The following is a 12,664-nucleotide window of genomic DNA, read 5'->3' as shown; positions in this document are numbered from 1 at the left end:
TTAATTAATTAAACTAACATCTATATCTTAATTTAATATTTTATTACTTCTAATTTAAATATGTAATTAATGATAATTATCTCCGTAATTAATAATTTTTTAATTTTTTGAAATTCTTTACCATTTTAAAAATTGATGTAATAATTTTTAATTTTTATTTAAACATGTAAGTAATAATAATTACATTCATAATTAACATATCTCAATACTATAAATATCTATAATAAAGTCATCTTCAAACCTTATTTTTACATATCACAAACCTTATATATTAAATAGAATCTAATTATTTAACTGACTTATCTAAATATATCAACAATATAAATAAAATTTATATATCTCCCTAATTAGTTTTTTCCTATAGTATTTATAATTTAAATTTATTTGAATGTATATTTATTATAATATAACTATGGGTTTAAATGAATTTTATACATATTTTTATTACAATATTCATAATTAATAAAACTATAACTAATCAAACTTATAAAAATAAAAAATTTGATATAAATTTTATGATATTGCATAAAGTATAGAATATTTCTTTGGTTATTTTTCAATTAAATTATTTAAATACGTATATACTATGTTATATAATTATATATTCAAATAAATATATATGAATTTTGAGTAATTTGTACAAATTTATTTGATTAAGTTTTAAATTATTATAACTAAAAAATAACAATTATTTTAAATATGAACAAATTGTTAAATATAAAGATATATTTTGAATCTCATAACATTTTTTTTTATTTCTTAAATTTATTTTTATTTTATTTTTTAGATTTTTTTTCTTTAATTATGGATTATGATTTGAGTTTAGTTTTGAATAAGAATAATTTCGAATTTATTTATAAAATTTTATAAGTTTTGGATTAAAATTTTATCTTGATTATATAATAATGCTTTATGTTCGCCTAATTTTTTCTTTTTTATTTATGATTTATATTTGTTTGATATATATTTAAAGAAAATATGATATATATTTTTATAGTAATAATGATAGTAAATAAAGATTAATAGTTAAATATTTTTTTCCTACACAAATTAAATAGAATAAATTTAACGAAAAATAAAAAAATATATTAAAAAATTAATAGATTAAAAAATAAAATATAAAAAATTCGTGTATCGCACAGGTTTCCCACTAATTATTATATAAAACACATCAATAAAACCTGTATAATCATCTATTTTTTCTTTTTTTTAAAATTAAATAAATTTAAATTAAATAGTCACAATTAATAAAATTATAATTAACATACCTAATATATTATAATAAATATAGTTAGGGTGTGTTTGTTTGGGGGTTTGGATTTTGAGTTGGGATTTGAATAGTAAAAATTTTGAATTTGAATAGTTGTATGATGTGATATAAATAGGTGATGATGTGATGTTTTGAATGTAAAATTGATTTTTAGTATAATATAAAAAATGAAAAATAGGTGTTTGATTTGATATTTTTGGGGGGGAAATTTTGGATGAATAGTGGAATTTTATCCAAATCCATCAAACGAACACACCCTTAATATATTTTGAAAATGAAAAATTTGATAAAAATTATTAAAACTATTTGTTATTTTATATTCAAGATCGACAAGCTTTATATTTACAAGAAACATACAAATTTACTAGAAAACTTAAAGGATCTTTTATATATCGAAAGTAAGAGCTCAGACTCAAATTACCCAAACAAAAAATATCCAAAAACCAATAGTACCGCACAAACCAGACCCAAAACACAACCAACATCCACATAAACGTAATAAACATGCGAAACAGACTCTGATCTAAGGAAACATCAACGATCTAAGCCTATTTTCATCGCAGATAGACAAAATACACCAAGAATAGTAAGGAAGACAAAGGTCGAGAAACCAAATCGAAGAACAACTTCAGTACAGGCTGAACCCAGCAATCGAAACTTCAAATTCGCCGGACAGATCACCGGAGAAAATCCAAAAAAGATTGATTGGTACCGCCGTCGGGATGCTAGGGTTTTTAGAGAGTTGATTCGCGATGTGAGAATGAGAGTGTTGTCTGTGGATGAACCGGTCACAGCATGTATATATATATAAGACTCGGATTAAAAAATCGGTTTAAGCGGACGATCCAGCAAAACTGGCGATCTCACAGAGAACCGGGGAACGGGTCGCGATTACATAATCCGGATTTCAAATTTTGCGGGTCGGCACACTAGTATATATATAAGCATATCTATTAAAGGGGGAAAGATAAACAATAGAATGTTGAAGTGAATTTGATTGCTTTCAATCTGTGTCAAAACAAATACAATATATTTAGTATTCATACGGAGCTTATAACCCTTTAATATTAGATTGAGAAATAACAAAAAATTCATCAAATAATAAAGGAGTGTGTACGTATCGACAAGGGGATCAAATCATTTGTGTCAAAATCCACTGTTTCCTTTGTTACTTTCAATAAATAATGGACATATATTTGTAGATGTGGAAGAAAGAGAAATATAATTTATTAATTATAATTCAAATATTCTATTTTTAGAAAATTTTAATTTATAAGAAGTAAAATAATATTTATAAATATATCTAATGTGAATTTTTATTTAAAATTTCATTATATTATTTTATAATTTTTAAATATACATAAATCTATTTAAATAGTATGCATATATATATATATTCACAAATAAAATAATTATATGGATGAAAATAAAAAATATACATAGTATTTAATTAGATTTTAAGTATTTTTAAAAATGATTATTTAGTCAATTTTTTTCTTTAAAAATAATTTTACAAGTAATGTTATTTTTATTGAGTTTTTTGTTATCTTACGGTTTGGTTTTTTTTTATTGTGATTTTAAATTAATTTTTAAACATTGGTGTTAGTTTGAATATTTTTATAAATTTTTTTAATTAATATTTTATAAAAAATTAATAAATTATTATTGAGAGCGGTACGAAATAAATAATAGTAATTTTGTATTCAAATTGAGACGAATAAACTCATAAAAGAATTAATTTTTAAAAATTTTATTCGGATATATTTAGTTTATTTTCTGTTAGTTTATAAATATTATAAAAATATATTACTATTTCATCACATTCAATTATTAATTATTGGTTAAACAGAAAATAAATATGAGTATTATAAAATTTTTAAATATTATATAGTATAATTTAAAATCATAATAAATTATATAATTTGAAACTGACAAGTATATATACTCAATTATATACTTATTATATTATTTATTATGAGTTCAAAAAATTATATAATAGAAACTCACAAAGAATATTTAAAATCATAATAAATTATATAATATTTAAAAGTAACTTTTTATATAATATTTAAAATTATACTACTATAATATTTAAAAATGTTATACTCCATATTTATATTTATTTTCTGTTTAAAACTAATAATTAATAATTGAATGTGATATTTATGAAATAGTAATATATTTTTATACTTCCTTCGTCCTGTCTGCTACACTGTAGACACGGTATTTTAGGAGGAGTGTAATTAGTAGATAATTAAGAATATATTAGTATTATAAGATAATTATAAATTAAGATTAAGATAATTAATTAGTTTAATTAAAGTTTTAAAAAAATAAAATTAAAAAGTTTAAAATGAGATTAAAGTGTGTAATCATTTTTAAAAAAAAGAAAGTGACATGGTATGTGGAACGGACAGAAATGGCAACGTGGACATGGTATCTGGGACGACGGAGGGATTAATATTTATAAACTAGTATTACAAAAAACTAAATGCAAGTAAAATATTAGAAAAATAATTTTTTTTATGAGTTTATTCATCTTAATTTGAATTTAAAATTACTATTATTTATTTGGTACAATTTTCAATAATAATTTATTATTTTGGGTAAATTATATAATGTTCATCATGTCTTTTAGTAAAAACTGTACAAAACATCCTATATTTTATTTATTGCGTGAAATCCCTCTTGTATTAATGTAAAATTTACACGAAGTACCTTCTATGTCCAAAAACTGATATTTAATTCTAAATAAATACCTAAACTATACAAATTTAATATAAATAAAAAACGTAAAATATCTTAAATAATTTTTTGAATTAAATAAATAAATAAATAATTGATTAATCCTTCGTTGAAACAAATTATTAACTGATTTTTTATTAAAACTATAAAAATATATGATTGATCAATTATTTATTTTATTCAAAATAAATTATTTAAAATATTTTATATTTTTTTTATTTTATAAAACTTGCATAATCTGGTTCTATATCAGTTTTAAAGAAAAATAGTATTTTGTGCAAATTTTACATTAAAATAGAGGTTTCAAGCAATAAATAAAACACACGATGTTTTGTATGTTTTTATTAAAACACATAGGAGGAGTATTATATAGTTTACCTTATTATTTTTTATAAAATATTAATTAAAAAAATTCAAATTAACACCAACATTTAAAAATCAATTTAAATCACAATTAAAATAAATAAACGGTAAAACAACAAAAAACTCAATAAAATAACATTAGTTGTATAATTATTTTTTAAAAAAAAAATGACTAAATAATCATTGTTAAAAATACGTAAATCTAATTGAATAGTATGTATATATATAATTTTATTTAAACGTATATTTAAAAATAGAATATTTAAATTATAGTAATTTATATTTCTCTTTCTTTCATCTCTATAATACATCCAGTATTTATTGGAAAGAATGGAGGAAGAAATAGAAAATTTTGGATGCTTTGATCCCGTCTGTAACAATAGCCAAATTGACATAGGATTTAATATGATACATTAGCAATTAATTAAAGAAGAAGGAACAGTTGCAGAGAGCAAGACGAAAGAAGATCATAGAGCTGGCTGGGGAAGACGAAGAAGAAAGGTTAGCTTCGCTTATCAAAAGATGTCCCAACATGAGACTCCTCACCCAAATCCACGCCCACATTCTCACTCGCTCACCCCTCCTCCCTCTCTCCTTCTCCCTCTCCAAAGTCCTCTGCTTCGCCGCCTACCGCGACATCCGCTACGCCGCAACCCTCCTTTCCCACATCCCCTCCCCGACTGTATTCGCCTACAACACCGTCATGCGAGGCTTCCTCTCTCAAGCCCCATCTCTGCCCCACCCCATCCTCTTATTCAGAATTTTGGTGCGCAACAAGCTCCCGCCGGCCAACACCTTCACGCTCGCCTCCGTGCTCAAGTGCTGCTCCAATCTGGCGGCGTTTCAGGAAGGCCGGCAGGTGCATAAACACGCCGTCGCATCTGGATTGGCCGGGAATCTGTTCGTCGGGACTTCGCTGCTCAACTTCTACGCCAAATGCGAGGCGGTTGACATGGGCCGGAAGGTGTTCGACGAAATGCCCGAGAGGAATGTGGTGGCTTGGAGCGCCATGATTGGGGGATATGCCAGAGTAGGAATGGCGAACGAAGCTTTGGGGATGTTTAGAGAGATGCAGAGGAGGGGCGTCGAGCCTGATGAGATGACAATGGCGAGCGTGATATCGGCCTGCGCCGTGATCGGAGCATTGGATTTGGGGAAATGGCTGCATACCTACGTCGACAAGAAAGGGATCAAGAATGACTTGGAGGTGAGCACAGCTCTGGTTAATATGTACGCCAAGTGCGGCTGCATCGAAAAGGCCAGCCACATTTTCGAGGCCCTTCCGGAAAAAGATGTCAAGGCTTGGAGCTCCATGATCGTCGGATTTGCGATTCACGGCCTTGGACATGAGGCGTTGACGACTTTTGCAAAAATGGAAGCAGCCAAGGTTACAAAGTTGTCGATTTTAAAGCATTTGCGCTTGTTTAATTGCTCTTACATGGTTTTTGGAATGTGTTCAGGTCGAGCCGGACCATGTGACGCTTATCGGGGTGTTGTCTGCATGCGCGCACGGCGGCTTGGTCGAAGAAGGGAGGAAGTACTGGTCGAGCATGGTGGAAGCCGGGATCAAACCATCCATGGAGCATTATGGTTGTATGGTGGATTTGTTATGCCGCGCCGACCAAGTCGAGGAGGCTTATGAGTTCGTTAACCAAATGCCGGTTGCTCCGAATCCCGCGATATGGCGTACCTTGCTGGTTAGTTGCAAAAGGAACAAGATGTTAGAAAAAGGCAAGCTCATCGCCGAGTATCTTCTTCAACTAGAGCCACTCAATGCCGAGAACTATATCCTGATTTCGAGCATGTACGCTTCCGTGTCAGACTGGGTGAAAATGAGTCGGGTGAGGATGCAGATGAAGGAAAGGGGCGTCAAAGCCGTGCCCGGGTGTAGCTCCATTGAAATCGATGGGTACGTGCACGAGTTTTCCATGGGCGACTGGTCGCACCCTGATGCAACGGACATTAGAGAGGTTTTACGGGAGGTTGCGGAGAGAGTTCGAGGAGCTGGGCACGAGCCTTGGATTGCATCCGTCTTGCAGAATATGAGCGACGCAGAAAAGCAGGATGCACTTTGGGAGCACAGCGAACGATTAGCTATCGCATATGGATTGTTGAAAACGAAGGCGCCTGTTGTAATCCGAGTGGTGAAGAATCTTAGAGTCTGCATCGACTGTCACGAAGTGACAAAAACTATCAGCAAGTTGTACGGGAGGGAGATCGTTGTTAGGGATCGGATTCGCTTCCATAAGTTCGTCGATGGCGCCTGTTCTTGCCGAGATATTTGGTGAATGTTTTGGTGTGCTCTTCTTCTCTTTCAAATAGAACGGCTACATATATAGACTTATTCTGATACAAAAACCTCTTACAGAGGGGTTCGGATTTCTTGATCTTGATCTTACTTAAACAACGAGGTCGACGCTCCATCTGTACATTTCCTCTCCTGGAGTCGGGAGAGTGAGAGTTACAAGTCCAGATGCAGAGTCATGGTCGAATGCTGTTTTGATACAGTCCACACTGCATTTCCGTGGCTTTTTAGAACAGTAGGCTCCAAACCGGCCGCATCCCCTAACTTTAATCGTGATCGTTGCTACTGGCTGTCTGCTTTCTTTTACAGGCTCGATGCCATTGCTGTTGTCAGAAGAATCTTTTTTCGTTGTCTTGATTTCATAGTAGTCGACTGCGCCAGTGGTGTTGAACATGTCCAGCAAGCCAATAGGCGCAAAGGAAATGCCGTCTGTGACGTGCTGTGTTGAAAGATGGCCTGTTATGTTAGTCGACGAGTGAAGCAATGACAACTGAATCGAAAGGGATAAGAGTGTGAAACTCACCTTCACAGGGCAAAAATGGAAGAGCTCGTATTCAAGAACATTGAGTGTGACGGGCAAAGAAGCTCCTTCTGGCAACCGAACAACATCCTTTGTTCTATAAGCGTATACTACCGTGTCTCCAGTCCAGTCCGATCCAGCAATTTGAGGCAGCGCATCAACATCAGTGGCTTGGACTGAGCCGGTGAGTGTCCCTGGGGATGCATCGTGAATGCGGGTTCTTTTAGTTACCCGACACCATCCGGCGCCTTGGCAATTGAAGACGCCCACCACTCCAGAACATTTGTTTGCATTCCAGACTTTAAGCAAGCTGAAAGGCAGTAGGTATGTTTTAGTTCCTCGACAGATATATCTCAAGATTGATCATATGATGGAAAACACAAACCTTGTTCCATCTCTTGCTGGATCGACGAAGAGACAGTCTAGCGTTGGTCGTCCGGGCAATTGTGCTCTGAGAATCGATCCATCGGGAAGAACCAACTTTTTCAGAAGCTCGAAGTTGTGGTTCCCGGGCTTGTCGCTGAGGAGGAGATGGTAATCGGTAAACTACCATAAGTGATTAAATTTGCATTTACTTGTGATATGGGAGAGTTCTGAATGAGATTACCTAACATAAATAGCACAGCCTCCAACAGCACGAGCCGCGGCATGATAGTCTGCAGCTGGATGCAAGCTCTGTAAAAAAAGATGCAGAAGGAAGTCAGGGATGTTCATTAAATCTGAGAGTTTAAGATGGTAATAAATTTGAAGAAGCACAAACATGAAACATGTCCCAATCTGGCTGCATAAATTCCCCCAAGAACACTGTGTTGTAAGCTACGGAGGAAATGTGGATGGTGTGCGAAGCAGGATCCCGAGGGTAGAAGTCATCGGAAGCTCTAACAACAGCGGTCTGCTTGGCGCTATAAATCCCATCGGTATTATGACACATGCAAGCAATGCATCCATTGTCGGGGAAATTTCTGGAGACGGAAGCTTCGAGAGCTTGGTGATAACTGCGGGTTAGAGAAACTCGGCCGCCATGGCCAGCACCAAGAGTCTCGATAATGTTCTGCACATCGACTTTGACCCCGTCTACTCCACAGGAAGCCAAATAGGCGTGAAGCTCATTGTAGAAGTTGAAAACCTTCCTTGGGTGTACCAAACCGAGGCCGTGGACAGCAAGACTGTCCATAACAATATCTGGCTGGTTCCCCAGAATGCCGGGAGACTGTACAGGGTATGCCAAAGAAGTTTCGTAATGTTCCATGCCAGGACCTGCAGGATGGACTCCACCCCAGTAGCCTGCTAGCGCGTGCCATACGTATACATACCTGAAGCGTCCGCAAGAAAAAACATGTAATTACATTTCATGTTTTTAGATAAAATTAGTCGAAAGACCCACAGCTGAATCTTACTTGACATTTTGCTGCTCTTTTGCCTTTTTCACAACAGATTTTAGTCCTGTTTCTTGTTCGTTGGGTTTATTGCTCTTTTGGAATTTTTCATTCTCTTTGATTCCAGTTAGCCTGTTTGCAAATCTGCAATAACCGTGAAGATAAGGTCAGCTGGATGATGATCTTTTTGATTAATTTACTATATTGCAAACTTAACTGTTTACTTACTGAGCTCCTTCTTGAACTACACAATCTGAACTTTCCTTCACTTCACTACCAATTTGTTGCCATCCATCGTCTATAATTAAAAAGCGTGGTGGTGTACCTCCCTCGGTTAAGCTGCATGCATATGAATAAGTGGTTCAACGGATTATTTGCATTAATTTCTTTTTATTTACAATACAGAGGTTGTAATTAAAAATAGTAATCAAAAATAGTAATCAAAACAGTACCTTCGGATTCCATCTTCTACACCTTCAGCTGTGACATCAGTGTAGAAAGCATCCCATGTGCACCAACCAAACCAATCCAGAAAATCAGGAATCTACACAGTTGAAGGTGGAAGGTACATGTGAGCATAAATACAAATATTTTAGAGTTTTTTTACTTCAATTCGAAATATAATCACATATTTTTTAGTTCTCACCTTCTTTTTCTCACGGTGCTGAAATGTTTGTAAATGTTTTTCAACGGCTCTGTTTCACCGAAATATTTATTGGATATCAGCAAAATAAGAAAATCGCTGGTATCCTAGTAAGAACTATTGACACGAAACACCAAAAATGAAAAAGTTTATGCTTACTTCACTGCCTGGTTGATAACTTCAAAGGGATTTGTCCCAGCATGCACATAAACCAGGTAGAGCCCCTGATTAGTTTCTACTGCATTATCCCCTGCAACCCAAAGTCCGGAATTATACACCAAATGAATAAATAAACACACCATATTACTCTGCAGCCCAAACAACTTCATCAATGGATGCAATTGATGACACAACTGATGATTTTAATTGTCACAGGCCTCATTCTGCCCACATCAATTGCTTTGTAATACAGCAAACTACTCACCACTTTCAAGGCATATCTCGAGTTCATTTCTCTCGTTGCCTTGAAGAACTGCTCGGAACTGCCCCTCAAGAAGAGGCAGGAAAACGGTATAAATAGTTGGGCTATCTTCATGCTGGCCTTCACTTGCGCCTTTACTCTCCACAAGCATAAACTGAGTCTCCAACGGAACGTCCTTCCCACAAGTTCCCATTCTTTGAGTCATCCACCAGAGCTTGAAACGGAATAAGCACATGAAGCGAATGTCCCTGTTGACATGGAAATAATATAAATGCCATCATAAGAAAGCTCTAAGAAAATTTCTCTTCCACTTACGATCTGACCAGTTCCATCCTATAGTCTTCGATATCGTTAATGTTGTTTCACATGTTATGGAAATTTAACTTCAGCATGAATTGAAGCATGTCCAAATCAATTCCATATTTGATTAGCAACAATTAACGGGTAAATGAATATATACAAAACTCTACAACCAATGCAAAAATATAACCGTAAGTGTGCTTACTCTAAGACACCAACAGGGAAGACATGCAAGCTTTTGCTATGTGAAGCGGTAGCACCAATGAAGGAACCTGCAACAAGCCCCACACCCGATCCTGGGGTCAGCACAATATTCTCTGGTACTCCTTTCAGTAGAGTTTTCCCATGAACAGTAAGGTTCCCGTCGTTGAGAGAGATATTCGGTGTCACCGTCATCTTTGCTCGCTCCTGATAAATTAAGGTTTGAGAATTTACTGCATAACAGAGAAACAAGTATGCACAGCTCTAAGGTAAGATCACAGCAATCGAATTCTAGTTAAATCGTTTTGCTTCTGTTTAACAGGCATTAAAAAATAAATAAATAAACATTTTCCTCAGCAACAAATAGAAATACAAATGTAAATAATTTACATGAGGCCAATATTAAACTTTGAATCGAAATAATCAAAAGAAGCTAACACCGTAGGCAGTTTCATATAAGAATCCTGTTTCAAGAAGGGATAACAATCTAAGGGATGAGAACAGTACGAAAATAGTATCTAAAACAAGGGCTGCAAAAAAACAGAATATTCAGAAAGTGGCTAAGAGAATGACACAAACGCATTTAACCCATAGAAAAACAAAACTCTACGGGAGAGCTAGAGGGAAATTTCCAAAAATCTCTCAAAGTCTATCCCAAAGGTTAGATAAGAAGGATCGAAATGAAAGACCATAGGTTCGACGAGAAAATTAATTGTAATTTCAAAAGGTTTTGGAGTAAAATCCACCCATGGCATATACGTTAAACTACTAACGAATTCAACGTCAAGGACCTCTCAAAGGCTTCAATTTTGTCTTCTGGAGTTCTGGCAGGGGCAGGTGATTTGAATGTATCAAAGTAGAAGCTGAAAAAAGAAGCAACGTTCAGAAGACTAGCCACTGTAATCTTCAGTTTCCAATGAAACTAATAATACTAAGAATAGACACAAGAAATGAAAATCTCCGCAGGAATTCAGTTGTTTCACTAATGCAAAACCCGAATCACCTCCAGAGTTCTCCGACTTCTCCAATGAACTCGAAGACAAAGCACAAGCTTTACGTGCTACCACGCTCTTTCGATAATACAAACACGGAACCAACGATCGATAGACTGGCAAAACAAATGCTTGACGTAAAATCATTCTAATAATTCCACCAAATTTCCGAGGAAAATTGTCTAGAAAATTAACAATAATCACCAAGTTCAAAAATGTCTCGAGAAACGTCTTCTGCAAATATAACACCTGTAAACACGGCACCAAAAAATCCAAAATCAACTAAAAATTGCACTGTTCGTCCAAGCAGGAAAAACGAAGTACTCGTTCGCATACTTAAGGCTTCCACTCCAACAAAACGTTCACAATCAACAGACAACTCTGCGACTACTATAACAGACAAACAAGCCTTGAAGAGCACCACTATCATTACCTTTGCAATCTAGAATGCAGAACTCCGTAAGTAAAGCATGCGCAATAAATTAACAACAAAATTCAAGCCAATGGATATGGAGATTGAGCTAGCTAGAATGTTCCAGCAAGTGCTCGATAATAAGAGCGCGAGTTTGCAGATTGAACAATCCGCTCCTTTAAATACTCGACCGATCATTAAACATCGAACGGTTTCTCAAACAATCTCCAATAATAAGATGACACGTAGTATGACTAATTGCTCTCCAAAATTGGGCGGGGGCGAAAAATGAAATGTACACGATAGTTTGTATGGATATTTTTTGACATGGGATATGGCTGTTTTCTTTAGCCAGTGCAACATTTCTATTGTTTCGACTTATAAGTTTTTAAAAAAATTATGTATTTTTTTTTTTCATTCACAGATATTTTATTATACATTATTTTAATATAAATATAAATCAAATTTTTTTCTAAAAGCAAATCAAAATAAACACACCCTTAAAGAATTCTATAGATAATAGTAGTAATAAATTTATGTAATATATCTTTTGAAAAAATAATTCCTCCGTCTCATTTCTATCTATTCGTTTATTTTTGCAAGGAGTTTAAGGTATATTAATACTCCTTCTGTTCCATAACTAAATATTCATTTTTTGTTCACGTAGTTTTAGAAATATTAGTATTATATTTAGATATAATAGGAATAAAATAGAAATGACTAAAATAACCTTATTAATATGTGTGATATAAAGTTAATGATATTTGTGTAATATATTGTAAGTTGTAAAGGTATTTATAATGTTAGGTAGACAGTAGAGTTACTAAAAAGGAAATGAATACTTTGTTATGAGACGGACTAAAATGGAAAAATTGATATTTTGTTATGGGACGGAGGGAGTATTATATATATTTATACTTAGTATAAATAAAGTATAAATGACTAAAATAATTTTATTAGTATTATGTGATATAAAAGTAATACATTGTAAGTTATAATCGTATTTGTAATGTTAGGTAGACAATACAGTTATAAAAAAAATAGATACTTTGTTACGAGACAAACCAAAATAAAAAAATAGATAGGAGACGGAGAGATTATAAATTTTTTTACAAA

The 12,664-nt window shown here is 33.5% G+C and overlaps 2 protein-coding genes across 8 annotated transcripts; one reads left to right on the top strand and one right to left on the bottom strand.

Annotated features, from left to right (window-relative positions):
- Positions 1–4,721: 4,721 nt before the first annotated feature.
- Positions 4,722–11,698, bottom strand: LOC127263696 (probable galactinol--sucrose galactosyltransferase 2). Of its 7 annotated transcripts, none has more exons than XM_051292861.1 (16): positions 11,570–11,692; positions 11,341–11,385; positions 11,148–11,252; positions 10,936–11,007; positions 10,149–10,377; positions 9,647–9,891; positions 9,382–9,472; positions 9,226–9,274; positions 9,032–9,123; positions 8,808–8,918; positions 8,601–8,723; positions 7,964–8,516; positions 7,811–7,878; positions 7,589–7,723; positions 7,207–7,513; positions 4,722–7,122 (listed from the first exon to the last, which is right to left on the bottom strand). In XM_051292861.1, the coding sequence occupies exons 5-16, from the start codon at positions 10,337–10,339 to the stop codon at positions 6,778–6,780; spliced, it is 2,310 nt and encodes a 769-aa protein (XP_051148818.1). In that variant the 5' UTR covers positions 10,340–10,377; positions 10,936–11,007; positions 11,148–11,252; positions 11,341–11,385; positions 11,570–11,692; the 3' UTR covers positions 4,722–6,777. The 7 variants fall into 7 exon arrangements, with proteins under 7 accessions (XP_051148818.1, XP_051148819.1, XP_051148820.1 ...); XM_051292862.1 differs by having other exon boundaries at positions 10,149–10,351; XM_051292863.1 differs by lacking the exons at positions 10,936–11,007; positions 11,148–11,252.
- On the top strand, positions 4,911–7,123 carry LOC127263697 (pentatricopeptide repeat-containing protein At5g48910-like). The gene is made up of 2 exons (XM_051292865.1): positions 4,911–5,765; positions 5,839–7,123. The coding sequence occupies exons 1-2, from the start codon at positions 4,911–4,913 to the stop codon at positions 6,664–6,666; spliced, it is 1,683 nt and encodes a 560-aa protein (XP_051148822.1). The 3' UTR covers positions 6,667–7,123.
- Positions 11,699–12,664: the final 966 nt, after the last annotated feature.

Source organism: Andrographis paniculata, unplaced genomic scaffold (genome assembly GCF_009805555.1).
Source record: "Andrographis paniculata isolate CXL003 unplaced genomic scaffold, ASM980555v1 Contig69END, whole genome shotgun sequence".
In the NCBI taxonomy this organism is placed as follows: Eukaryota; Viridiplantae; Streptophyta; class Magnoliopsida; order Lamiales; family Acanthaceae; genus Andrographis; species Andrographis paniculata.
The sequence above is the reverse complement of the archived record's forward strand: the minus strand, read 5'-3'. Positions and strand labels throughout refer to the sequence as shown.

Coding starts and splice junctions, on each gene's coding strand:
- LOC127263697 (XM_051292865.1), top strand. CDS start 4,911: ATGAGACTCCTCACCCAAATCCACGCCCACATTCTCACTCGCTCACCC. Junction 5,766..5,838: donor CAAAAATGGAAGCAGCCAAG/GTTACAAAGTTG, acceptor GAATGTGTTCAG/GTCGAGCCGGACCATGTGAC.
- LOC127263696 (XM_051292857.1), bottom strand. CDS start 11,283: ATGATTTTACGTCAAGCATTTGTTTTGCCAGTCTATCGATCGTTGGTT. Junction 9,124..9,225: donor AGCACCGTGAGAAAAAGAAG/GTGAGAACTAAA, acceptor TCAACTGTGTAG/ATTCCTGATTTTCTGGATTG. Junction 7,879..7,963: donor CAGATTGGGACATGTTTCAT/GTTTGTGCTTCT, acceptor CTTTTTTTACAG/AGCTTGCATCCAGCTGCAGA.